This window comes from Neodiprion lecontei, chromosome 6 (genome assembly GCF_021901455.1).
Source record: "Neodiprion lecontei isolate iyNeoLeco1 chromosome 6, iyNeoLeco1.1, whole genome shotgun sequence".
In the NCBI taxonomy this organism is placed as follows: domain Eukaryota; kingdom Metazoa; phylum Arthropoda; class Insecta; order Hymenoptera; family Diprionidae; genus Neodiprion; species Neodiprion lecontei.
Genome location: NC_060265.1, coordinates 16,995,612 through 17,020,654, shown reverse-complemented (window position 1 = coordinate 17,020,654; position 25,043 = coordinate 16,995,612). Strand labels below are relative to the sequence as shown.

Sequence of the window (25,043 nt, the reverse complement as noted above, 5' to 3'; positions counted from 1 at the left end):
CCGCCACCTCTCATCCCCTGCGGTCACCGGGTATAACGAGCGACCGCGATTGCCAAGGTAGGCAACGTACTCTTTTCAGGTTCCATACCGCTGTTGATGCCGATCCCGTGGGAACCAGAGCGCAAACCGAACCTACCTCGGCGGTTACTTGGATCAATTAACCCGTATAATCGATCTTCTCCTGCAGGCAGCACTTACCGCGTACCGTGGTAATGTGCACTGATTGTGAGTACAGGCCCAAATACGCGTGTAAATCCATAAGTGTACAAGTTTCTTTATCATAGTATATTTTTTCTGTCCACCCGTTCTTAGTTACAGGTTACGCTTATTATATTGGTGTCTGGGATGCGACTTTGTCCTTATTGTAACACGTCGCTTTAAACCTACATCCACTTTTATTCGTTCGCAGTAAATCAGCGTTCCGTATAAACAAACCGTGATCGCAATTATTGCTAAACCAGTCGTCGCGTACATGTCCAGAACATGTTACGTAGTTACGTATCGTGATTATGGATTGATACGACGAAGATGGACGACAACGAGGGTAGGTACTTGAAGAAAAGTTTGCCGAGGGAAGGAAAAATAAGCTCTTGCTACGCTATTGGTTTCTATGGAAACCATTCGAAGGATCTGCGGCAGTAAATATGGCAGCAACGGTTCTAGCGAACCCCAAAATACTTGGCGCTCAAGGGTGGCCGCCCTGTGCTGCTTCAGGATAACGATGTCAGTCCGAGCCCCAAAACCGCGGCTCTGGCTCGTTTGTCATGCTACATCGTGGCCGACACACACACACACACACACACACGCGCGCGAGTGCTTTATATTTACTCATCTATATACAGGCGCGAATGTGTGATACTTTAGGCGATCTCTCGATCAGCTTTAATCTTCGTCCTGCACTCTGTCGAGGGATTTCGCAGCTGTAGGGATTCGTCGGTTCTGCATTATGCTGTACACAAGGGGAAACAGCACAAAGGGATAACAATAGTACGAAGGATTTCAAACTCGATGGATTCACCTTTTGAGGGTACGCTGTAATTGTTCAATGGCCTTTGATGTCGATGCATCTGTATCCCGTGGAAAAATCTGATATCGGCAGCGGGCTGGGCCAACATTGGTCGCCGCTGGTTGTCAACGGCCCATGCTTGGTAATAGACGTGAAATCAGTATTGCAACGTAATGCCGTGACAAGTTCTGCCAACATTGGTCAATGTGTAATGTAATGTAATGTGCAATAATGGGCCAGACTCGGTTCGCGTTCCTCGCCCAACATTCTACGCTCTAACGGCCCGATATCACAAGGTGAGGTCGGAAGAAGTTACAATTGTGACGTCGGGCCGTTATTGGTATACAACGCTTAAATGCAAGTTATTTTTATTGTTCCTTGCCTCACGTGTAATATAGTACATCGATAATAACTGTTTGTCAGATTTGCCACTTCAATCAACGTGTGTAAAAGTTTCGTCAGATTTTCAACTTGCTAGTGTAATTAGTGTGGAAAAGATTATAAAAATCTAGGTAAAGAAAGAGGATATTTGCTATTTTGCACAAGTAATAATGATAGTAATAGCCCGGATTTTTGAACATTGACGAATGCATTAACCAATATACGTACAAGCTTTCAAGTTTGTATTCGATTAGAAACAAAATGAGCTTCAATTTATCAAGACAAAAAAAAAAACGTCGATATTATGGTTTCGGCGTGACAAGATACGCCGAGAACGTAAAACGTTGAAGATTTTGGTACAAATTTTTGATAATACCAAACAGGTAGTCTACTAACACCTCAAGGCTGAGAAAACGGGGACGTTTCCTTCCAGATTCTTTTAACATACTTACAAGCTTTAACCAAACTACACCTCATTTAATCTTCCCACATAGTTTTTTTCCCCCTCTTACAGAGTAGGGAGAGAGAAAAAAAAGACGCTTTCATCAAAGAGACGTAAGTCTAGTGAATGAACCGTGAGAGTTTGTTGTTTGTTCAAAAGTGGTCGGTCGTCCTTCCAACAGATTAATTTTGCTCGAAGCTGTACGGTCCGCAGAGATGGCAGGCATGGTATATACGCATGTGAAAAAAATAATACAATATACCCACTCGAAGCATGGCTGGCCGAACGCAAGGCAAATGCGCGTTGCCAACGCATAACAGGGACCGGAGTTCACCAACGCCGAACACTGCAGGACGACACTATACAGAATGCGACGAGGTCGGCAGGTATAGGGCACAAGCATGGGTATACGCATCTTTGACCAAGCATAATTGGACCTCTTTCTACCTGCTTCACAACCAAGCGAAGAAAGAATTTCCTCGGAGATCCCGCGTTCGAGGACCTCGCCTTGTAGCAGCCAGCAGCAGCGGCGTCAGGCACGAGGTTAGAGGAAAGATAATCCGAGATGGAACGCGAGGGGCCCCGTAACTCCGGGTCGCAAAAATTTTTCACTGCATAATTTTAACGTTGATTCAAGAAATGTGCAGACTTTTCTTAGATGCCTCCCGAATCTCTTCGACGCACAATTACGCACGCGTATAACGTGGTACGGGATCATGTTTTGAAACGAATTTTGAACGGTATTGGATATTGAATGATATTTAAAATTGTTCGTGTTAAATGTGATAATCGCAACATTTTTAAGTTTTCCGAATTTTCTCTGATCTACGAAACTACGAAACCGTCAACATTTTTTTCAACATTAGAAACGTTTACTCTATGGAATGCAATTCATTGATAACGCCTTAAATACAATATCACAGAAAAAAAAAGTTATAATATTCTGAACGTCGAACATCTCGATCGGTATAGAGAAAAAATGCTTTCTGGTATTACAAAAATTTTCCGATTCCCCCGAACGCCTCAACCATGTAACGCCTTATAAAACTACAGCATATACGCGAATAAAAAACGTTACGTAAATTTTGCAACCTTTCGGAATATCTCTTTGAACGTTGGTGGGCGGGAGCTGCCTTGAGACCGAGACAACCATGTCATCAGACAACGTCTCGAACGAGCTCGTTGCGAAATATTCGCTCGACCGACGAATGCTACACACATTTGCAATCCTGGAACCCCCCCCCCTTCACCCTTGCCGATAGGTCACGGTTAAGCTGAATAATTCGAGGTCGTTGCAAGTACACCGTCGATGATTTTCACGCCGGAGCAAACACGGAAAAACATAATTTTTTTCCACCCTTTTCTATAAGCTGCAGCCATGGTGTCTGTACAATTTACTCTTGATATCTTCGGACGGTCAATTCAAATACCGATAATTGAAATTTGTGCAATTTATATTACCCGTGCAGAAAACACATGCGAGATTCAAAATACAGACCAAGTTGAAACTTGGGTTCTATTTTCACAACAATTTTTTTCAATTTTTAAACATCAACGTGATCAGAGAATTTCAACGCGTATACACTGAAAGAAGAGATCGAAACTACAAGATTTTGAGTAAGTCAAATTCTGTAAATCAAGACCTTAGAAGTACCACACAACGATGGATGCACCATATTTTTCTCTCAGTACATGAAACCGTCAATATCTTCCGCGCAGGCAATCCCAAGAGACAATAACAAAAGTCTCGAGCATCTTGCTCCCGCGCCTCCTTCGTCATACTCGAATAAAATTTCATTCCAAAAATGGTTCGGCGGCGCTGCAGACGGACCGACCCGTTCCTTGCCATCCGTGGTCACTGCACGGACCTAACCTCATACCCACAAACCGACCAGTCAACAAACAAACAAACAAACCAACCAACCAACCAACCAACCAACCAACCAACCAACCACCCAACCAACCAACCAACCTACCTAGCTACCTACCTACACAGAAGGAATCGAATCGGATCGAAAGGAATGGTGGCGGAATGCGTTCAACTTATACCGATCCAACCGCTAGTTGTACTTTGGCGGCCGAGGGCCAGTCGGATGCCGCATTATGTTTGTATGCGTTTTCGTAGGAAGGTCTCGCTTAAGCCTCGCGATATACCTTTCTCAAGGTTTAGGCACTCTCCCTGCTATGGCGGAGTGTCCATCGAAGTCGGTAAAGAGCTGTCGCACCAAACCACAGAGTGGACCAAACTGGTTCACGTTTTGTACATTTTCTTTTTCTCCTCAATAAACTCGAAAATAAGAACTTTGTGGTTTCTTATTACATTTGCTCATTATTACAATCATTAAGCAATTAACATTCTATAGAAATATATTTTTACGCAATGTAACGTACATGTTCGAGAAGATGGGTACAGAAAAACTTGGTCGGATCAACGATACATTTTTATGATAAAATAGTTATACTGCAGTTTCGAGATTTAATAAAATCCAGTAAACCGTGATAATTAAAAATCTATCTGAAATTGCAGAACTGTGACGATTCTTCGATATTCCGTCACTTTAACGTAACCAACGTTAACCTAGCCAGTAATTAATAGCTCGCATTTCACATAACCGTCGAAAATGTCTAGATATTCAAATTGTCTCAATTCTTTCCGGTTTTCCATATCAATAACAACAATCCGTGCATAAATTACTTCTTATCTCATTTCCATAAATTCCTCCTGTTTTCTTAGAATTTACAGTATTAAACTGTCACGAGCTCTGGTGAGAGCCGCACTACTCTCTTGCCTGCAGTTTTTAGCATCAGCGTGAGCAACGAAACTCTCATTTCGTCGGCATATTTCTGTATCTTACAACGAGGGACCGACGAGACTCGCCTTGCCCGTTCGGAGTTTCGCCCGGTTTAGACTTAAGCGAGACAGAAGGTTCTTCGTTCGTTGTTGGTGTATAAAGAGGGCCGGCATAGCGAGCGTTACACCCGTGTAGTTTACCTCCGGCCTTGGAGCCACTGAACCACTGCGTGGTTCAACGATTCAACGTTTCTCAGTGGTTCTCAGCCGGCCGCGAGTCGCCGAGGGTAGCGAAGAAGGGCGGCGACACACGTTTTATCGGCCGTTCTTCGAGAACCGACCGCAGCGCGATGCTCATTCGTCTCTTTGGGCGGAGCGAGAATGAGAATGAGAAGAGGAAGAGAACCCGGGTTGCGGCATCGTGAGCACGCGGACCCTACTAGCCCAGATTGTGAGCGAGTACGACACCTAGTCCAACCTACTAGACAAACTTTAGATAAAGTTATTTGTTCGGAGAAAGATAATAATTTTTTGACTCCGCAGCCTACGCGTAAAAAAAAATTAAAAGAGTAAAAAAAATACGTCGACTTCTAAACGCTAGCGATTGAAATCTCAACACCGCACCTTGTATGACTCCTGCATTCGGTCGTCGATCCTGTTTTTCGTACTGCTTTCTCCATCTCTTTCTATCATCGTATAATCTTTACTAAAGGTTGCGGCGAGTATAAAGTTATATTTCTAATCTATTCTGACAAGTGAAATTTCTTCATCAAATCGAGGGAAAAAATTTGAAACTTACTCGTATTGAATAAACGATGTCAAAAGTCTGATAAATAATGAAACGTAAATTTGAACACATCCTCATACGTCAACGATGAACTCGATGCGCGTGTTTCGAATCAACAAACAATTTTCTGAGTACGCTTCGGACATTGAAAAAGCTGATCGGAACTCTGTCGGACAGTGGATATCGCTACTACATACCTTCTACCCACGCACAGTAACACGTTATACCTACTAAAGATTCTTGGAAAACGTCTGTCAATTGTCACGTATGTTACATAAAAAAAAAACGACAGAGCGTAAGAAAAAAAAAAAAAAATACAACCGACGACAAAAAGGAAGAAGAAGGCAAAGGTATGTAAGGTAAATTGAAATGAAATGTAGAGATTTGAAAGGAGGCTAGATTTTACCGAAATGTTGGTACAGAACCGCGGCAGTTAGAGGTGCTTTTCTCTCTCTCTCTCTCTCTCTCTCTCTCTCTCTCTCTCTCTCTCTCTCTCTCTCTCTCTCTCTCTCTCTCTCTCTCTCTCTCTCTCTCTCTCTCTCTCTCTCTCTCTCTCTCTCTCTCTCTCTCTCTCTCTCTCTCTCTCTCTCTCTCTCCCCCCCCCCCCCCCTCTCACTCTTCATATGTATAATAATGCAGCGTAGAAAAACGTATGGAAAAAACAAACACCGACTAAATGAATTGAGATTAAAATTCTCGACACGCACTGGCGTCTTCCGCTGATGCAGGCTGCCATGCACCTCCGTCGTCTGCATCGTATCTCTCCTCGCGACTACTTCGAGTCCTCGATATACAAGTTGAGCCCAATTTTTCTTGTCGCATCTTACACCAGCGTTATTCAATTTTCTATCGCTGCTGCAGGAAGTTACAGATTGACGAGTCTGGTAGCAGTTGCAGTTGCAGTTGCTGCTTACACGCGACAATTTTATGGCTGACAATGAATATGAGATAACGCGAGAGGTGGGCATCTCGACGAATGATAATGATGATAATTCCTCCTGTCCTTCCCGTAGCTAGTTACCATCAAAATTTTCAATATCGAAACGGCCACGTTGATAATTTTCTTGCGATTTCCAAAGACCACGAGAAGCAAAGATTCAAATACGTATCTCGATGACCACGTTCAGGGTGATCGTAAAATATGGAACTTTCAGTATACTTAATTTTTCAAATATTTCAGTACAAGATAATTTTTTTTATTTACGTTCACTAGTTTAGAGTCATAATCTAGTATGAAATTCGAGAGGCATTGGAATAATTCGAAGCTCCGGGATTCTCAAGATTTTATAAGCATTGCCGCATTATACACTGACCTTCGGCTATCGCGTTATTCAAAGATTCAGAATAATTATTAGGTATACTGATTAAAAAAAAAAATCCGCAAATAATACAAAAAGTAAAAAGAACCAGTAGAGCTATCGTAGTTAGTAACGAACCGAGGTCTTGCTTCGCACTTTTTTAATCTCCATTCCAAATCATATCCGCTAATAAGTAACGCGTTCTCACTCTCTTCGTGTAATTCCTTGAAATTCTCATGTAAATTGACGTTAGCTACTGCCGTGGCGCTGACCCAAAGTATATTAATAAGATTCTGAGGACCCGCACTTAAGGCGACAGTTGCCGTTCCGGTAACCGATGTGTGAATCTTTTACAAGACGAGGCAACGACGACGCGACGAAAACAACGCGTCGAAAAGACTAATTGTAATTCTGCAATCGCGCAATTGACCCCATGCACCGTGCAACAACAACAGTCTAAGCTTCGTTGGCAGAATGATATCGTATTAAATTTGTTTGTTACAAGAAGAAATAAAAAACATTTTCGATAGAACGATTCTTCAATTTTGGAGAATCGAGATAACAAATATTTTCCTTTCGACTATACGTATAATCACGAAATATAGTTCGTGATCAATGGGGCAAAAACAAATTTTCAGCAGACCTTTTTATATAATTCCCCAAATGTCGTGTATCTCAAACACAAAAAAGGGTTCGACCGCCCCGTTCCATATGCAATTCTGAAGAAAAACACTCCAATACATTTTCATTTGATACAGAAATACAGCAATGGCGTGAATTGTACGAAACCACAGTAATAAATCTGTAGAATTCATGCAATTTCTTTATTTCTGCGTTTAATCAAAAGAATTTGTGTGTAGAATGAGGCTTTCGAGCCCAATTTCGCATTTGAGATACACGGACTTCGATATTTGAAGATACATACGTCAACGTCAAAATCGACCAGGGCACCGTCTTGAGGCATAAAAAGAAAAACATGTTCCTCAAATTCGAAACCGTAAGTTCTAGAATATTTCCAAATGTGTAATGACAAACACGCACCACGGGAAACATGGGTGAAACACCAGCGATTGCACTTGCTCTAGCGTATGGGGAAAAAAGAGTTTCCGCGGCGGCGGCGGCACCAAGGTTGTCCCTCCACGTGTAGGTATAACACATATGGAAAAAGGTATAACAACACCAGACTTCTTCAACCGAGTGAATGGCAGACACAAATAAACGATGTCGAGAACTTAATAATAGTGCAGAATGTGCAGCGAGGACGAAGCGTTGGTTCGTTCGCCGTTCGCCGCCGCTGCATCATGGTGTTGGTGTTTGGTGTTGCAGGTATTCCCTGGCGCTTAACGTCAAAGAAACAAAGGATCAACAAACGCGGCAATGACCCGAACGTTTGTCGTTTTTTTTTTTCATTTCAAACCATGTAAATATAATGCACCCGCCTTTCTTTGTCGTCTGCAAGATCGTTGCCATTTAAATCCGTGTGCAAGACACATGCAAACGGACCTAAGTATAATTCGCATTGCTATTCGTCGATCGGTATTATAAATTTATCACGACTGTGGATGATTACGTTCGAAAGGAACAGTAATTAATAATAAATTGATAAATATTACAACTCGCGTCGTTCGTCGATTACATTGAACGTGTATCTAATTAAAAAATTAACAATTTTCTAAAGGAGACTTGATTCTTTCCTAAAAGTATAATTAAACAATTAATCATAGATGCCAGTAAATTACAGGTTAAATATTGACGAAACTCGTTATGAAACAATTGCGTGACTCCGGTAAGCATCCCATAATTTATGCCATAATAAATTGTGAAATCGTTCGACAATCACGGAAAATCACATTTACGCTCTGGGTGATGAATTAATATCCGGTATGAGTGCAGCAGCAGCAGTGGCATCCAGATATCAAGTCGCCGTCAACGCATGACGAATGGTTGTGGTAAATCGCACTTGAACCAATTGCGCTCTCTATCTCTATCTCTATCTCTATCTCTATCTCCATCGTCATCTCTTCCTCTCTGTATCTCGTTCCGCGGTCTTCCAACTAATTAATTCCCCGGTGAACGAGTTAAATGACCCCATCCGAGTACAGAATCTGACCGGGGTTTAAATATTGTTGTGCACACCTACGGGCATGTGTAAAATTCATGTACCTACTTTACATGCTCGTGATTCACCTTACGGTACAGGTACGTGTTACGCGAGTTGGACTTAACCGCGTCGTGTTACGACGTCGATAATCCCTTTCCTCGATCATCGTAATTGGCGCGAGTCTGATTCGAGTCCCGAGTATAATCCATATAAGAAAGCATATCTTTGATACGCGTTGAACCGCCGCGCGATCAAAAAGTATTTTAAGATGAATGACGATAAAAGAAGAGGGTGAAGAAAAAGAGAAGATGGGAGAGGGGAAAGAATGAAAAAAAAAATGTATAATCCCCGACGGTTTTTCACCTCGGTATGTGTATGATATTACACCGCAGGTGGTATAATGCGTTTTGTACAACGGTGGCAGTATGAGGTGTACTTGATAATGCCTGCGCATGACCAATTGCATACATGGAATTTATGAAACGTGGATGATTAGAGTATGTAAAGAGGTGAAAAATTGATGTGAAGTTGAAAGAAAAGAAGAGAAAAAAAAAAAAAAAAACAACAGCAACGATAATAATAAAAATAACAATTAAAACCAAATAGAAGAAAAAGGAAGCACCGAGAACGGCGCAACTCATTTTCCTCCTAAGTTTGTTAGTACAAGTTAGTATCGAATCGAGGTTAATCCTCTTCTCATACGTTCGCGCCGTTGGTTATAGTTAGTACGACAGTGTTAGAATAGAGGTGATTAGAGAACGCGGTAGTTAGTGGCTCGTTAGTAGAAAAGCGATTTAAAAATTTGTCGCACCTTTTTTTCTCTTTCTTCCGCAGTTTCGTTCTTTCGTCAAAACTTGGCTACGCTATCCATTCGCATATTATATTGAAACGCGAATTGTGAAATAATGTCGTCTGTATTGTTGTACCTTGTGCACGTTTCATTCGGAATACGAAAACTCGAAGTTTGTAAAAAAAATGAAAACAAAAAGATAATGATAATAACAGAATTTTCACGTAACTCGTCGTCAAAGATGCAAAGTTATGATGTAAAATTTGACCTTGAAAGAAGTATGACGTGTAATTATAATTTGTATTTTTGTATTTTAATTTCGACATTTCGCAATGAATACGAAGCTTATTTCGTATTAATTTGTACACACGTATATCTGTGTGCGACAAAGACAAATTTTTAATGTCGACAACTAGGTCTAGCTTAGGGCTCGATGATGTGTGCTACATAGTTAAATTATCGCGTGTTCCACGTTAGCTTTACAGCTGACGATGCATAGTGCAGCGGTGCATATATTAGGTACACGTAGCTTGCATATTGTGTCCCAAATTAGAACAAGTATAACCTTGGGCTAATTACGATTACGTATCGTTGCAAGAAATTAATTACTGGCATCCAAATTTCTCGAGTTGGATCTTAAAAATTTGCCGTCATATTTTTATGACTAGAGTTCGAAACAATTAATACTGATATTTCGAAGTTTGCTATTCAGTATACGAAACAACATCAGTCCAATACAACACTCGATGCGCAATAAGAACTCTCATCCCTGAAAAGATGTAGGAACAATTGAAAGGCGGAACGCCGTTGTAAAATACGCGCACCTCGTCGAAATTTCCCAGAAGAAAATAACATACTGTGTGTACGGTGCATTGCGTGTAACGCGATCTTTACTCAACATCAACGCCGACAATATATCAAGTGGGTCATTGCCGAAGTCTTGAGGTGAGACTTTGCATTTATTAGAATAACGACATACGCCCGAAACCCCCGCAGATTTTGTTTTACTGCGTTTCGCAAAATTCAGCGGTATTGCATAATCATTTCAAACGTACTTTATCGGCAGCCTATGGATGAAATAAAATCGGAATTAAAGACGGCTGCGTTGAGTGCGTGTAATGTGCAACATAACGCGTAATTATTCTTGTTAGTAACGGTTATGGTTGAATTACAGATAATTGAAATGGTTTTGTCCGAAAAATTATTAAGGTTAATTATAATAATTTACTTTACATCAATCGCTCTTGACTGGATAGAGAAGATAAATCACACAGGAAAATGTTAAAAATTCAGAATATACGTTTTAGGTAACATCGTTTGGTTATGGATCTAATAACAAAACGGTGTGGAAACCTGACGGATCATTTTCGAATATGGCTGATATCGACGACTAGTCTCTGCGAAAAATATAAAAAAATCGAGTTTTACAATAAATTCCTCCAAAGGCAACTCTCTTTCGTGTACTTCGAATATTACACACATCGAGGAAAAACGGTGAAACCTACAAACTTGTCAGCACCGACTGCGCATGCGCAAAATAAACGAAGTCTATCCGTCGCCGAGATCGTCCCGTGGCAATATTTTCATCTGCAAAGCAAGAGGAGCCAACCTACGCGAATCGTAGTGTGAGATGTGAAGCGGCAAAATGAAATTATGCTCTTAAGATCACTGGTAGCAGTAAGCAGTTTACGACGAAAGATTGCAAAGCCTTCTCGAAACCCTACACAGAATATTTGAAGTCCGGTAAACCTAGGAAAAAAAAAATAAAAATAGCATCCCCAACATAACCTTCATAAGCCGCGTTTGATAACTAAAGTTTGAGGTGGCCAGCCTACATTGAAGAACGACAAAGCTCGCGCATGCTCAGTCGAAAGCTCGATCTGCAAAGTTTCTACGGTTCCTCTCGCTGTTTCGCGATGCAGCAGCAGCGGCGGCTTTAGGAACGGCAGTAGAGGATTCAGCCGCCGCGGCTTGATGACCGTGAGGGAGAATTTGTTCCTTCGAGATCGAGAGTGAGCGAGAAGATGGATATAGACGCAGGTGAACGGCGAAGGGACCGCGAGAGGGAGACGGAGAGGGAGGGACCGGCGTTCGTGAGTGAGAGGGAAAGCACGCGGCCGGCAAACCACCTCTCCCTCCTCCTTCTTCTCCTCTTCCTCCTCTACCGCCGCCGCCGCCGCCGCCTCCGACTCGGAACAGACACGGCTGCAAGCGGTTTAGACTTGCGGATGAGTCGACGGGGGCGACTAGCCAGCGTAGCCTAGCTTTCCAGACCGGCTAGTCGACTCTGGTCGGTGCCGCCGGGTATAAAGAATCGCTGCACGCCCGTTGCGTACACAATCTTGACCTAGGATACGCACCGTCGCCTCTATAACAGAGCCCGCCCGGTCCTCCTCTCTCTGGTTTCTAGTGTATAACGATATACACTCCCGACTCTCTTTCGTCTATCTTCCCGAGCTTACGATTAGCTGTGCAAGGACGAGGCGAACGCGTGAGAGAAGAGGAGACAAGAGAGAAACCAAGTTCGATCACTACCTCGGAAATCAATTGTACTATTTATCAAGTCATCAATTACGAGATTTCTATTGATTTTCACCTCATATAATTTCGATCGATTTTTCTAATTTCGAGTGTTTCGCGCCGTTTCCATTAATTTCCAATGTTGACTCCTGATTCCTAGTGATTACCCGATCAGACGGAGTCGCAGAATGTGACAACAAATCACTGAAAATCATAGTATAACAATGGAAATCGCTTGGAACATTTGAAATCAATGAAAGCGTCAAATTATAAGATTGAGATCAATACAGAAAGCACTCGACATCTGTTTTAATGAATTAAAACCATTCCATGATTGCCAACGCGCTTGCTTTTTAGCGTCATCGTGTAATTCCGAGTGATTCGCAATGATTTCAGTTACCTCGATTAATTTATCGCAATTTCAAAAAAAAAAATTGGGTAATTTAATAGTTGTTGGAATGTCAAATTCGATTTCCAGCTCTCAACTTTGTGACTAAAAGATCACCTCACGAAGGGAGATTCGTGCCGTGTCAGCGTACGTATGCGGCCCCGTAACTGAAGGAATTCGTCTAATTACCGATTGATTAGATCGCCCGGGTCTGCTGTGTTTCATTGTAGTCGGATATAATATTAAACACATTCAAATAAAAAAATGTCAGTACATAGGTAATACAATTATAATATAAAACGGAAATTCTAGTTTTCGTTTTAACATGAGTAAACTCTTGACCATTTGTGCCTGCAACGTTTCCATGAACCGAATTCAAAGTGCTGAGTGATAGAAGTACAACTGAATCGTCGACGAGTTATTTCCTTTTTATATCGTTCATGATTAAAATTATACGCATATAAGAAAAATTGACATCCAGTAAAGAGGGAATTTTACTTTGAAAAGCAGTCGATAATATTTTATCGACTTGGACAATTAATATAAGAACACGAAACTCTGTGGTAAAACTACGCGTAACTAAACTCACATGACACTGATTCGCGAAATTACATACGATAAGCGTAGGATACTCCTCCCTCCTTCTATACCTAACACCTACACCTAGTCGCGCGTATATCTGTAGACGAACGGGAGCATCGACCGGCGTGCATCAATCCTCTGCATGCGCAAGCAACGTGGTTCGTTACGTACGCGAAGGGTTTCGGTTGGCGCGAAAACTGGCACATTGCACAAACCACGTGACGCAGAGTCAGTCAACGAGCAGGCTGCGCGCGCAAGTTACGCGTACACGTGCGGACGACGCGACGACGGAAATACGGTGTCGCAAATATCGCGATTCGGTTGCATGTTTGCTTCCACTTTCAGCGTATCTTCCGTGCTTTTTTTTCAATTTCATTCCAATGAGATCGGTATATACCTTTTATACAAATTGCAAGAACTTGATTCGTACGTTTATTTATAATACTTTTTCTTCAACTTTCTTACCAAGCATACATATTATATAATACGATAACGTATTCAGTATAACGTTCCACTTGAATTGTTGAAAAATATAATCCTTATTTTGTACGTAAGACAAAAACTTTATCCGATATAATAAATTTTTATAAGGAAAATAAAAAAATGAGAAAAATTGATATTACATGTCGCCGGTTCTACAATCCTTCCTCTAATTTGTTAATATCAAGGATACATTCACCCGCACGGAATAATCATTTTTGAAGAATTAAAATTGTAATTCATCCCACTAATGATAGTAATTATATGTATAAGACTGGAAATAGAACATGGGAATAAAGTTGAACGAAAACACTTTCCTGACCGACATCTCCTCCGTCAGCATACAAACCTAGACCCTGATCGAACTCTGTGACAAATTCGGTTCGACAATAATAATTGGCAAGCTAATTGCTAAGCCAAGGCTAAAACTATCCATAAGTATGGATATCCACCTTGCAGCTTGTACAAACCACACCAGCTACATTACAAGCATGGATATGCGGTTATCATATGAACGGTATGACGGTAAGCGTTACGAAGAGGGTGTTTAAGTGCACGGACGGCGCGTTGCGGCGGGGGGGAAAGGGAAAGCGATGGTGTTCAGCGTCCGACTCAAACCACTTCCTCGGCGGATGTGCGGTCCTCGAACAATCGGACACTCGAGGCTGGGAACGACGACGCTTGCCGAGCTATACTTCGGTAGGACGGGCGAGGATGGCCGAAGAGTAACAAGGCAACAACGGCTCTTCGATTCGACGCACGATCGGCACGTCACGCGTCGTAAGAGAATAGTATATGTGCGTATTGTGTCACGAGTGCGGAAAGCGGACGATTTCCGACGAGAGTGAAATTTGCAGCGAGTGACACGACCTATTTTTTCTAACACCTGCGGAAGAAACTTCGTTTTGAGAAGGAAACGAATTTAATGTAATAATTTAAAGGATATACGTCAAGGTCAATGAAGAGGTTCAGAGGGCACAGGTACGGTTTCGCGAAACCTAACCTAAACGTCCTAAGCTCGCAAACTTCAAATTGAACTCACAATCAGCCAAAGAACGTCGCTGGCGGTACGCAAGATCCTTGCGTAAAATTAAGTTATGGGAAAGTGCTCACGTGCCATGAAACCCCTGGTGTGTAAAATTGAGGTTTTCAGCTGATCGCAATTTATAGATATGCGTCAGCGTAGTTTTACCACGCTGTTCAGAAATAGGAGATCTTACGCACGCTCCCACAGGCTTCGAAAATTTTACTTTCCAACCGCGTATTGAAGAAAAGTTTTCAAGAAACGGCGAGATAGAAAAACGAGGTGGAAAAGAAATGAAGTTCGTCGCTGCAGCGCAAGATCCGTGAATCTCGAGAGCCAATGCGACGCTCCACTCGGTCAGGTAGGTGGGTAGGTATATGGGACAAAGGTTCCGAGGCGAGAGAAGGTGAAGCAACGGTGACGAGACGGGACGAGACGGGACGAGTCGAGTTACTCGATGCCGCCCCCATCCCGGGGGAAAAATACTACAAGGCCCCCGAGCGAGCGAGCGAACAAAGAGATTTTGTAGTTCGCTACTTCCTCTCCCGGGTCAGAGCGAGCGAGATACGCCCCGGTGTAACAGGATCTTTCCTTTTCGAATTACTTCGGGTACCTAGTCCTTACATTTTGATATCATCATTCAATGAGCAAGCGTGCGGGCCAGGAAGGCATAACCTACATAGACGGCATCGAGATATTTGATCCCGCATCGCGCCGAGAGAAATATGGAAATATCGCAGCCCACCTGTACCATAAAATTCTATCATTTTTTCCATTTTTTTTTTTCACCCCATCGCAAGCTTGGCTGAACCCTGGTAACGATATTTACGTTCACCTGTATTTGACCTATAAACACTAAAATTTGATATTTATAAGGTACAGAATTATCATTTCAGTAAAGAAGACCAAAAATAATACGCTTGAAACGGCATCTTGAATTGCAAGTTCCAATTCCTGACATCGACGGTTGGGATAATTAATCTAACTGTTTTTCTTCACTTAGACACCATGTTGCGACGGATAGTATACGATCCCAAGGGGAGAGTCTTGTGACAAAATAAGAACCTGACACCACTGAACTGTAATACCTCGACGTCGTGCGGAAAGTGTTGGTATCTGTGGTACTCGTTTTAAACATGTTCACGATGATGCAGTTGAGCCACGAGTTTCATAAACACTCTCGTTTTGGCGCTACCCGATGTCACTTGGCCACACCCATTTACGTTTGATCCCGATACTCTTGGGGAAATTAAACTTGTGTGCGTGTGCGTGTCCGTGTGTCTCATTAAGGGACTCGTTGAGGCCAATTTAGAGATACGAAGGAGACCCAAGGGACTCGCCTCATGACGATCCACGCGGCAGCACCCATATGACAAATGTCGAAAATGTACATTCGGGAGCTTAACATGCGTGGTTTGTAACTTCCGTGAATTTGTGACAAGGGACTCACAGAGTGAGTACTGAATGCCTCGATTACTCGGCCAGCCAGTAAGCGTAAAACGTATCGCGAGTTCTGTCCGCTTCGTAGGACGGACAAACTCGTTATCTGTCGTCCTTCCCGCCAAAAAATTGATGCGACACAGATGAGAGTGATTTGGGATGGTAACTAACCTTCGGGAACAAAACAAGAAGCTAAAGCGTCACCAAAATATTTGATTTTCTTTTGTGATGGAGTTTCGTTTTCACATTCCGCGATAAATATTAGGATTCTCCAGTGTGTATCATCCTAGAGCGTAGTTTGTCAAAAGACAACAAGAACAGAAAATAGATATTCTTATACAATTTTCTTTCGGTGAGGTTCGAATTCAAAAAATCGAGGCTGACGAGCGTAACAAAACATTGAGTAAAAAATCATTAATTTAAAACCTCATAGAATGACTTGAAAGGGACTTGTGAATCTTTACGATTTACCGAATTTTCGACAATCCTTAAGCGGTGAAACAACATTTCCTAAAATTGCACCGTTACGAGCTCAACCTCGTTAAGAGAAGAACAAAGTTTCATTACCGCCGATTTACGGTTGTTGACCTTTGCGATTTAGCTGTACGCATACGTAGATATTAAGCATATCGGAGAGCACTCGGTAGACAAAAGTTGAACAAATAAAACTGATCAACAACGAACAAAGAAAGAAGCAGATCAGAGAATCAAAAACGATATGAAAAGAAAAAGAAAGAAAATGCACGAAGAAGAGAAAAGAAGGGAAAAAAAACCGTTAATTTCATACGTGCAGCAGTAAACATCTGCTACGCGGGGGCATGTTTCACGTTCGACAGTGGTTCTCATGGCTGGCACCCGGTACCGACACACCACGCGTAATGGCACCACATGTTTTGGCGAAGGCGGCGGGACGACCACCTACCTCCTCGTCCTATGTCTCGAGCATGGGAGATGTTGTAGGGACTCGAGGGTTGTAGCAGACAGACCCTCCAGTGCATGTATAATTATACGGTGGCGGTGGCTGCAACAGCAGCCCCATACGGTGGTAGTGAGTTGCGGCAGTGACGACGGTAGGGAACCAAAGAACGAGCGGGTCGGCGGTGGTCGAGTGGTTATCGGGTTTCGAGAGTATAGTTTGAGAACGGAAAGACCTTGTGGATCGACGGCAGCTGCGCCAGGGACTGACAAAGGCGCCAGGGAACGGGGCCCAATTGCTTTGGGCCCCTCGACAGGCGTAATCCACGCGTTTCCCCCACGAGGCGACACCCGATATATAATTCTAATAGAAAATTGTCCTCATCCTCGTAGTCGGTGTCGTCGATTGTCACCTTTTATACTTTCAAAATTTATTATATCATTTGCTGTACGTACGCGGAGAGAACTTTTATACGAGATTTTGAATTGGGTATATTAATGCTGATGGTAAAACGATCGTTCGCTAAAAATCATGAGACGAATAGATACGCTTGTGGCGCTGCATATGCGGCGTACCATTGTGAAAATAAATATTTCTCACATTCGTGTTAATCGCATAGTTACAGAAAAGATGACACATGTTATAGAAATAAACTCCTCGAATTTATTCCAACAATTACAAACCTTGACTTTTCGCCGAGTTTTCCAACATAGTTTGAATTAGTCAGCTCTATATACTTTATTTAATTTGTTTTGGATGTACTTAATCCAGTACAAATAAGGGTTTACAAATTAAAATAAAAAAAAAAAAAACAAACAAACCGAAAAATAAAACGAAATTTAGCGACAAAAATAATCCATTACCAAAAGCTTTTATTTATAGCCCGATGCCGGTGACCCTGTATTACATTATTGCATGAAGGTTAAAAACGTATGTAAAATTAAATTAAAATTCACATTCGGATACTCCTCGCAACGTTCGTAAGCTTAAGCACGTCGATCGGAATATTATTATAAAAAAATCACCAGCGTACGTTACGTGCTTGTATGATTTACAGTAATGTTACAGGTACATAAATTATCGTTCCGCAGGAAAAAACTAGATTTAGACACGCGAAAAGAAATCAATTCGGCGTTGCCGACCGATACGAACTCCTCGCACATTCTCGCGTCTCGCCTAACCGTCTTTCGCGTGTTATTTCCGATCGAAATAATCCGCAGGTGACTTTAACCGACCTATCTGACCTTTCCCGCTTGTATTTGTACGGCGAATCAGCCAGGAGAGTTAATGACAGCTTAATCGCGAGCATGCGTCCGTACTTATATCAATGGTATATTTATTTTTTTTACTCTTCTTCATCTTCTTCTGTATTTAACACTGTAATATTTGTTTATCATAAAAACTGCACGATACGAGACTAAAGAAATAACCCGCGTATGAGTCGTAAATCGTTATAGAAATATTGCAAAAATGTTTGTTTCCGGTGGAGATTTTCCATCTTTTCGCCGACAATAATATGTAGAAAAATATTGAAAATATAATGCAAACAATGGAATGAAAGGTTTGACATAAATGAGTGAATGGATGAAGAAAAATAAAAAGAATGAGTAGCCAGCTTGAAATCCAGGCTGAAAACGATGCCAGTTACGAACACGTGTGAGCCTCCGTCCAACCAACTCCCCCACATCCTATACACATAACGTTTTCCGATCGCGCTAACCGCCAAAATTACATTTCTCGACCGGATACCTCTCATTTGCGGTCTGCAGTGTTGTAAACTCGAGCACACGCAACGTCGGTTTGAAAGGAACCGAAGAACCTGGAAGTACAATAACTACGACAAGGCGAATTTTATAGCTTATTAAACAGAATTTGTCACAGGATACTCATCACGTATAAACGCGTGTCGATTTACGAGTAGCCAAATTTAATGTCCGTTTCATGATATACTATATTTTGAAATCTCGCCGAAAGCGCGTGAACCAACGTGCTGTGCATGAATGGCCAAATGAGTGAATGAACGAGAAAATTCATCACTATTCGAAACGGTTCACAGTCACAGAGAAAGTCATGTGGTCGCGCGGAATTCGAGAAAACAGCCTGGCTTCAAGACTGCATATGAGATAAACGAACATCTGTTGACCAGGAGGAAGCTGCAGCGCAGTCTGCGAGAGAAACGAAAGAAAAGAAAAGAAAAGAAAAGAAAAGAGAATCGGGACGTCGTAGAATATCAACCTAGGACACTATATATTTCTCTACAATAAACTCATTTCCCTGCCCCCTCTCTATGCCGTATATCTCATTCTCGCTTAGCGCGAAGAAGAGTTTTCAAAAATATTATCCTTAGCTTGTATACATGCGTGCACAGATACGCGCAGTGTGACACAAGTACCACAGTGAGACGACGAGACAACCTAAACTCAAATCCAAATCTAAACCTAAATCTAAACATGCCCTTGTTTACAGCGCAGTTCAAAAACGCGTAGCTGTATACTAAAATATTATAATCATCGTACCAGTCATCCGACAAGTTTTAACGCGGTAGTTCCAGCTCGCCGTGAAAGTATGATACGCACATTATCTATGTCCTTGAACAGGCACTCTTAGCTTACAGGAACTCTTCGAGATCCTCACCAAAATAAGTGGAACGTATGTTTCGGTAGCAGGCTGAATTTCTGGGTAGGTAGGCATTTGAACAAAGTTGATCTCGTCGGTCAGAGTTAACTGTCGTCAGTTGATGAAATGTGAAGGAATTTTTGGTGCAAGCCTTACTGTAGGTACTTGAAATGAGAGACAGTATTGAATTTCGCGAGGCATAGATATAAATCTAAAGGCGAAAGAAGATTACGCGACGATAATGATAATTTACCTTTATGCGAGGTTTTACATTATCAATAGCTCCATCGATACATGTTTGTTCGTATTTGTCTGCATTCCTGTATACACATAATGTCCGTAAACGTCGCGCCGTGAGTGGATAAACTCTTGCCACGTTTTAAAACTATGTAACTTCATCATCGGCGAACTCGGGACTCGGCGTGTCTGGCGACAGAGGCGCTCATTACTGCTTCCGGTCAGAGCGAGCGAGCGAGCGAGCGAGCGAGAGAAAGAGAAAGAGAAAGAGAGAATGGAGGGAAAAAATACAGCCTTAACGAACGGGCACATCTTTTTGAATGGGACACACCTTTATGCGTTATCGAAAATGATTCGTTCATGACGAATTCGAACACTAAAATACGTGAGGTAAATAAATACACAGCAGAGCAGCTGCGCCGATTGAGTGTCGAACGGACGACACGAAGCCTCGGCGACCTTTCTCTCACTCTGGCTAATTATATTATTTCCGATCAGTAAAACGTGAATTAACGCATGCGACGACGCGAGGAAGGAGGGGGAGAGGCAAGGCGATTTTTCGCCATTCAATGACCGCCGTACTTGGCCGTGTAACAGCCAGCGGACGCGCATCCATCGGTAACACAACGAATCAGTGTCACCGTTCGTTTTCCGTACAGCATGTTTCCCGGTCTAATATTAGACGGTCAATGTTAGCAGTAAGGTTAGTAAGTCTCACGTGGTCCCGCCGAGCACATGGCTTCGCTTCTTCGTCTTCTCCTTTGTCGACGCGATGGACGCCCTCTTCTCTCTCACACAGAGTTTTCGAGAGAGGTATAAATAATAGAAGTCTAGATACGAGACGCGCTCTTCTCTCTTTTCTCCGTTTATTCTTCTTCTTCTGCGCCGCTCCTCGCGACGACCATTTCTCTTTCTCTTTCTCTCTCTCTCTCTCTCTCTCTCTCTCTCTTTCTCTCTCGGAGACAGCTCGGCGCAACTCGAGCGCACACCACGTCCCTCTCTACCCACGAGCGTTTTTAACACGTTGTGCGTAGAGCGTATGCGAGATATTCGGGCAGCCGGGCGCAGGTACCGTAAAATAATGCCATCTCATCGGCAGAGCCGAGATGACGCTTATAGGTTTAATCGTTAGCCTCAACACTGCACAACGCTTCTCCCGTACGTACGAGGAGGCGAGTACTCGGTGTTGGTCTGTTATAAAGTTTCGGCTGGGTATATCGTAGCTATGCACACAAAGGCGAACGAACGAACGTACCGCGGTCATATACCTTTAACCACGCCGCTCTGAACGGGTGAATATACTAAAACCACGGTCAGCCGAATGACCAATTACGTAATATAGAGACGCGATACGCCGCGACGGCGGTCTTGTTGTGTTTTTGGTAAACATGATTCTCGAGACCGAGTAGATTCGAAAATACGGTTGAACGCAAACCGGGGATGCCGATTCGTCCGAGTGGAACGAGAATGTGTTGCGGAAAATGAGCAGCTAACTTTAAGAGGAACGAAGGATAGTGTTGGCAGGTTCGTGTCTCGCATAAAAAAAAGTCCCCGACGCGCAAATCCTGCACTGGCGGCACGCGTTATTGAAGCGTTTGAATAATGAGTCGACTCTATTCAATAACGATTCGAATTGCCTAACGAAGCTCGCGCTCGCGCTGCGACGAACTGCGACACGATACGAGGGGGGCGTCTGCCTGGGAATCTTAATCTCATAGTGAATTACTACTTTTATTGCCACAGTCTCGACGCTGGCTGCTAATAGGTACACGCAGAGTTCGCTAATTTTCTTAACCGCTTATTTATGAATTTTATTTTTTATTCGCCGTGATGCAATTTTTCGGGATGATACATTACTACGTCTGTAATACCGCTGCGCCGAGGCGATTGGCAAATTCGTCGTGTGGGTCGAATCGCGCACGCACCGTGCAAAATTGTTGGCAGTGAAAGTTTCGTCCCCCGAAACGATCGCCCGATCAGGAATAATGATCGGCGTATTATTCATTGGATATTTGTTTTCCTTTTTTCTCTCCTTTTACTCTGAAACCACGGCCGAGGGTCGGGCTTGAGACCTTCGAAGCAGGCAGCGGCTGCTGACCGAACCGCGACGACAAAGTACGAACATCATTCGAATGTTTGAGCCGTGAGAACGATCGAGAGACTTACTCGGCCGGCTAGGCTACCGAGAGATAAACAGCCCGACGACGAGCACACTTACTCTGACAGTTTGGCTATCAACCCTGCCGACCGAGATAACAATTATTACTTCTTACCGCTTTGCGATACGGGTACAATATAGGTGTACACAACACATCTGCACCATAGTATCTGAATTTATAAATATTAACGGTCATTGTAGCAGGCTGAATAACAACGGCACGAACCTACACGCGAAAATTTCGCAACTGTACGGAACAAAAACTGAACCCAGAGTCTGACCTGCGGCGGAAGTCCCAAAGGCAAACAAGAGATTTGTGCACAGAGAATTTGAATCAAATCCAACGATGCTGACTACAGTCATCGTGCGAAAGAGAAAAATCAAAATATAATTTCGCTCATTCTACTACGAGATGGTCGCATGTGAGGATTAAACGATTTCACATATTAAGAAGCTAAGGAAATTTACCCAGTAATGGAAGTAAAGTAGACCCTCAAACTTACAGACTAAAGTCTGGAGATCATCTTTGAGTTTCAAATCACTATGAAATGATCAAAATTCTGAGATTCGTTCGATCTCATCTCACGGTGGTTTACTTTGTTGACGAGACTATTCTCTGCCGCAATACCACAAATTTGACGAAAAGAAAAACGCAAAAATATGAAATTCACTACCGTAAAAAGGAAAAAAGAAATCAGTCTCAGTGTCCGTGTAAAACAAAATATCCCCAACAAACTAAGCTATCGTGGAGTGTGACTCGAAATGGACATTCGATATCTTCCCTTTGGTTTATAATTCTGGTATTTCCTTACCATACATTTTTAACATAATCTTCGTACCTTCCGAATACATGAATTCGATAAAAACTCAACGTGCGACCATCTCTCAATTATATAAAAAAAGAGAAATTAAATTTCACTCGCTAATCACAACCAAACTGTCGCACGTGGCGGAAGGAAACGAGCGGCAAGCAGCTTACCGCACACTCGCAAATGTGGCAGGAAAAGCTCCTTTCGGAACATGCTTTTTACCCTTTGCAGACGATAACAAATTTACGCGTCGATGACGTGAGAAGTGAACGAAGATTGTGGGGAGGGAGGGGGGTATCACGGTTTTAATCCGCCGGTACGAAGTCGCCGCGTGTTTGCCTCTTTCGCTTCGCGACTCCTCAGCGGGCTGTTTTTCTTCTCAATGGGAGGGGGGGGGGATGGCATTGAACGGTGGTGAACAAGTGCGTAAGAATAAGGTTGCCTACCTTGTCGTCCAACGATTTCGGCGACATGCTCGCTGCTCGGAACCGGAACGCACTCGGTCATGTTTTGGCTTTTCTTGGATCGAGCCTCCTCGAAGACGCTCGCCGGTGTCGCGAGGTTGTCATCGCCGTTGGATCCGTTGTTGCCCGGACTCCCTTCGAGTCCGAGCATGGAGAGCTCGAAGGCGAGTTGAAGGGCTCTCTGCTCCTCGAGGGAGCCGGTGGTCGTGCCGCGATCCATTTCGCTGAACAAACTCGTCGGCATTTTCGATTACTTACTCGTCTTTATTCCCTCGCGTATTTATCTCGCTCCTCCTCTTTCTCGAATCACACCCGAGGTATATCGGCTCCTTGTGTCTCTGTCCTCTGTAAACGACGCGAGTGTAGAGATACGTATTTCAGAACTGAAAAAAGCGCGTCCGACCGTTGCTCGCTCACTATCGACGTTGGTTTAATATTCGAACAGCACAAGATGATGGATACAAAGTTCTTTCCTTCGAGTGGTTGATGTTCTTTATTTTTATTTTTTTTTGTTTTTATTGATTTCTTTTTATCAACCGTGGGTATTCGTACGATGCATTCACTCACACATGTAAGTATATATATATATACAAATGTATATATATGTATATCGATTTATTTATATATAAATATAATACGTATGTATCATTAGCTGATTACATCAGATCGCGATTAGCACGAGAGATACATATACGCACGGGACACAACAGAATATTTTACGTTTCTTTATTCCGATTGTTTATTTAATACCGTTGCGTTTTTATCTTTATAATACTTCTCGCAGTTTTATCCTCGTCGTCGAAATATTTATACAATATGCATGCACGTGGTATACGTATGTATGACGAATGAACGATGTATATGTAAAAGTTATTCACTGTACAAAAATAAATTATAAACTTCTTCCTTAAGTATTTTGTTCTTTTTACTGTTTCTTTATCAGGATTAGTTTTGTTTCGTTTGTTTGTTTATTTTTGTTTCACGTATGATAATGGAAACGTTCAACGTAATAATAATAATCGTAATTACACTTCAGTCGGTAAGACCTCCCGGTGAGTGCGAAACTTTGTTTATATTAATTGTTTTTAATCCGTTCGTTTTCGCGTCCGTTTACTTATTTGTCTGTCTTTCAACAGTCCTCTCTCCGTTTGCTCATTAATTTATTTACGTAATAGGTTTGTCGTTGGTAAGCTTTATCTGCGTTCTCTCCGTTGTTTTCGAATATATTTACTATCGTTAATATTTAGCTTAGAAATCTGTCCTTCCACGGGTGCAGTATATAACGTAGTACAACAACGTGGTCGCCGTGTATATTTTGGTTAGTGAGATGATGGTCACGTTGGCGTCACCGACCGACTGAAGTCTGATCGCTGCTCGACGGGAAGACAGGCGCGCGTGCAGCCCGGGCGGTTCTCCGCCATGTGCCAGACGCCGGCTTTCCGCCGCTCTGATTGGCCCTGCTCGTCACGTGGTCCGATCCTCGGCACCCCCTCCCTGCCACGCTCGCAGCCCGCCCGTCTCCTACCCTTCGCACAACCGGCTCGACGACGCTCCGCAACCCCTATCCTTCGGACCCTCGTGTACCTTCGGGTGCTCGTTGCCCCCGCTACCCGCTCGGTCATGCGAGAACCTTCTCGAGCCGCTCGTTCCTTCCACATCGTGCAAACGTGCAACGCGATTTGTACGTACCTACGGACACACGGAGTCACGCGTGTAGGTACCTACCGCGTCACGAAACATTTTATTAATTACGCGATGCGTTGGTAGGTACTTTCGGCATCGATTTTTTTATATAAACAATTTATCGGGCGTA

At 42.8% G+C, this 25,043-nt stretch overlaps 1 protein-coding gene across 1 annotated transcript in view; it reads right to left on the bottom strand.

Moving 5' to 3' along the window:
- Window positions 1-24,572, bottom strand: part of LOC107218274 (RNA-binding protein MEX3B) — a 42,032-nt gene extending 17,460 nt beyond the window's left edge. Inside the window, exon 1 of the mRNA XM_015656100.2 lies at window positions 23,213-24,572. Coding sequence (XP_015511586.1) covers window positions 23,213-23,474 — 262 coding nt within the window. The 5' untranslated portion in view covers window positions 23,475-24,572. The remainder of the gene's footprint in view (window positions 1-23,212) is intronic.
- Window positions 24,573-25,043: the final 471 nt, after the last annotated feature.